Raw genomic sequence first — 3911 nt, forward strand, 5'->3', positions numbered from 1 at the left:
ACATTGTCATGAATTCGTTGTATTCCCATTTGTAAAATAGCCAACAAATTAATTGTTGTAGGCTAACCCGATCTCATGAAAGTGCGTATAGCACGATTTTCTGCTTCTATTTGGCGTAATATTTCTATGCAGAAATTGACTTTGGCATGCAAAAGACTGATAAATTCATAATTAACGGCATGGGTTCAGTCGACAGAAATACGGGATACACAGGCCTATAATAACTGCTGAAATGTTTGCGGGGCAAATCTCGGATCAGTCTGAGCTCTCATGGTACTCACAGTGCGTACAGCCCTACACCTGCAGGCACCACTGACTCGGACGGTTGCTGTGGTAATAAACACCGTAAACCGCAAACGTTCGCGTGTCCGCGCTTAATGCGCATATCCTATATGAAAAGCATTTTAGGGGGCCCTTGGCTTTTGGGGGCCCAAGGCGGTCGCCTACCTTTGCCTAATGGGTAAGTCCGCCCCTGCACACACACACACACACACACACAGACATGTACAAAGGCACACCGACATGTATGTGCGTACGCATATTATGTATACATAAGTTGATATATACACATCCCGGCATGTAAAAAGTGTGCTCATATCTGCGCTCACACACATATCTGAAGTAGAACATGTACAGACACCACACACACACACCCATACCCTTACGAAAAAGAAGTTTATTCAAGTGTGCTATTAGTATACTTCTTTTAAACTAAAAATAGGAAAATTCATACACCTTGACCTGCACAGTTTATGGAGTCCGTCAAGTATGAAATGTTCAAAGCAGACCCCTATATGGTTCAAGTTACCAACAAACTCTCTGACCTGGTGACACCAGGTTCTGGCATCTCCACAAGAACATAAACCTAAAATATCCCAGATGATTACAATTTCAGTTCGTATACAAACAAAATAGATAGATAGATAGATAGATAGATAGATAGATAGATAGATAGATATTACTGACAAAGGACATTTTTGTCTTTAACTACCATTAAAATACACTTCGTCATGTGATATTAGATTTCACCACTAGGTGAAGACAGAAGGGTTGGAATTGTGGCCAAGAATTCCATTCTGCTTTGAGTTAAATCGCTTTGACATTTTAAAAATAGAAGAAAATCTGTTCTTTCACACTGCAATGGCTCCTCAAAAGGACATCCCTTAGTTAGATATCCACCAGGAGCGTTTCTAGCCTTTCATCTGTACTGGGGAATAGGCCCCCAATCAACAAAGTTTCCCATATTTTAATACTTTTTTTGATAATGTTATGGATAAATGGATATAAACTGTCTTCACAAGCTGCACGTACAATTAAGAGCTACTTTATTGTTGACAAACGATAGAAGACATTTGCAAGTTTTGCTACCTACAATGGATTGTAGGAAAATATCCACCTCATTCTGTGCTCTTTTTGCTTTATGACTTATAAAGTATTTCGTTATGATGTGAGAAACAGCTGCAGACAATTCTATGCATGAGTGAACTGTCTAAATGAATTCATCTGAATCAATGAACGATTTAAACTATTTCAGACTTTTTTGCAATACCGTTTGACCAATTACATCAATAGTTATTCTTTCACAAATCCAGCATCACTAGTTCTGATTCTAAACAGACACATGACATGATTGCTAAAACATTATCAGTGAAAATGATCAGACAAGGATTTATCAATAATAGTTTACTTGGGCACAGTGGTATTACTGTTCCCATGTCCCAGTAAAATGGGTCTAGCGATGGCCCTGGTGTCCATAATGCTTCTGAACTAACTTGCTTTGAGGCCTGTTCTGAGGATATTAAAACTCTCTTGAACAATGTCAGATTCACTATCTGTATTTTTAAAAAGCATCATTGAGCATATGCTAAAGCATGGAACTCTAGCCTCAAGGATATATCTATTTGTGTCACATTATAAAACAAATGTTTCAAGTTTGGAATTGGCCAAAATAATCAGTGCAATCAGGCAAACACAGAGACATATTGGACTGGGGGGTGGTACAAAACTGGCATTTTTTTTGAAGGATTTGAGGGGTTAAGAGGTTGTATGAACAATAGGCTGTGGTTAGATTCACTTATTGAATAGACCTGAGGGTTGTGTGGTCTTGCTCTTGGGGGATGGGCGGCACTATATGTCTACATGCCTGTCCTGATGGCTAGCAAACTCCTCCCTCTATGAATGACAGATGCCACCTTTCACCTTGTGAACTGAGAAACAGAAACTGGGCAGTACCTTAGGAGTAAAACGAAAGAGCTCCAGAATTTTTTACTGAGAATCACAGCAATTCAACAGCTAATCATTTGGAAGAAATGTGCAAACATTTTAACTCCCTGTTGGAACTGGTGCACAATAATGCCCTTTGGGAAATGTAGGAACATGATGTGTTTTGTTGTAAGGTCACCACATGTACTCTTCTGTCCCTGCTGTATCTGTACCTCTATGACAGGTCCCTCCCTAAACATGTCCTCACCTGTCTGCCTCCTGCTATTGACTACTCTGACAGCTGGACAATGAATTGGTCACATAGTGATGCCATGTCTTTGTATTTGCGGCAATGTATCCAATCAGGTCCAAAAATACAGGCATGCAAAGCATGTCAGATTGACCAGGATCACTCTGTGGCGTGATGGCTAACAAGACAAAAATTGTGCTCAATGAATGGGTTCATATGGAAATTGTACAGATGAGAATCATTTTTCCTTATCATTTCACATCAAGTTTGTGATGAGTAAATAACTGGCATTTAATCTGTCAATAATGTCACATGTAATGTGCAAATAGAAATAGAGTGTCAGTAATCAGATTGCAACCCATTCACTTATACCAGTAACATTTGTGCAACAAATTATGAGCATGAGAACGACTACATGTGTATTAATTAAATAAAAAATACTGATAATAAATACATAAGTAAAAAAAAAAAGCAGACACAACAACAACAACAAAAATGTATAAAATAAAATAAAAATAGATAGCCTATAAAGTTAGAAATTTCACAGTTATTACTGAATGATAAATAAAGTGGCTGTTTTATATTCAACATTGATAATACGTTTTAAAAGAACATCCTACATGTTTCTACATGCAGTTGGGACTATTAAAATGTGATGTGCATATCTCTGCACTTGCACTCAATAGATATAACGGATTGTATCTTAACGATTGTACATGAATATACCATATGGATATCCCAAGTCACAGAAGTTTCGCACTTGTTCTTACCGATCTCAAGGAAACCAATACTTTCATGCTATAAAGTAACCTGTGTTTATAGGCTAAACTTTAGCTAAAGCGTGTGTGATTGATCTAAAGCAATGGCAACGGTTGTTTCAATTTAAGATATAGGCCTAACTAAAACAAGTAACAAGCAATTTTCACTTACCGCAGACTCCGATTTGCGCACCTCAGTACTTATAGTGAAGAACACCAGTAACACAGCGCCGAGACTCTTTAAGTTCATGCTGATTTTCAAAGAATCTGCCCTCTTAACATTGACAGTTACAACTATGAACACGTATTGAACCTTTCATATTCCTCCGTTAAGCTAACTGCAAAACCAGCACGTTTCCCCCCCCCAAAAGCTACAGAAGGATTCTTGTAAAGTCTCAAGGCTGTCCAGTGCTGGCAGCGCTCGCAATAATGTACCGTCACTTTACTGAATCCCCTTTACTTGCTCATCGCCCTATTTCATATCCCTCCGCCAAAAATCATTCTAGATCCATACACACTTTAAGCTGTAATTTTATGGGAGGATGAAAAGTTAAATTTAAATGTCTCTGATGCTTTTTTGTTGGATAACCCATTAATATAAACTATTTTACTCGCTGTTTTTTTCTTTTAATATTATTAGGGGATTTGTTATCGATGTCGTGGCGGAGGACGCATCACAGACAAACATTGAAAAAAAAAAA

At 38.1% G+C, this 3911-nt stretch overlaps 1 protein-coding gene across 2 annotated transcripts in view; it reads right to left on the reverse strand.

The window, feature by feature from the left end:
• The window catches only part of LOC107677835 (collagen alpha-5(IV) chain-like), a 50534-nt gene extending 46904 nt beyond the window's left edge, over positions 1-3630 (reverse strand). For both annotated transcript variants that reach the window (XM_016472875.1, XM_016472874.1), the window contains exon 1: positions 3383-3630. In XM_016472875.1, the coding sequence (XP_016328361.1) occupies positions 3383-3460 (78 nt within the window). In that variant the 5' untranslated portion in view covers positions 3461-3630. The remainder of the gene's footprint in view (positions 1-3382) is intronic.
• Between the last annotated feature and the right edge of the window lie 281 nt (positions 3631-3911).

This window comes from Sinocyclocheilus anshuiensis, unplaced genomic scaffold (genome assembly GCF_001515605.1).
Source record: "Sinocyclocheilus anshuiensis isolate Anshui unplaced genomic scaffold, SAMN03320099.WGS_v1.1 scaffold1077, whole genome shotgun sequence".
NCBI lineage: Eukaryota > Metazoa > Chordata > Actinopteri > Cypriniformes > Cyprinidae > Sinocyclocheilus > Sinocyclocheilus anshuiensis.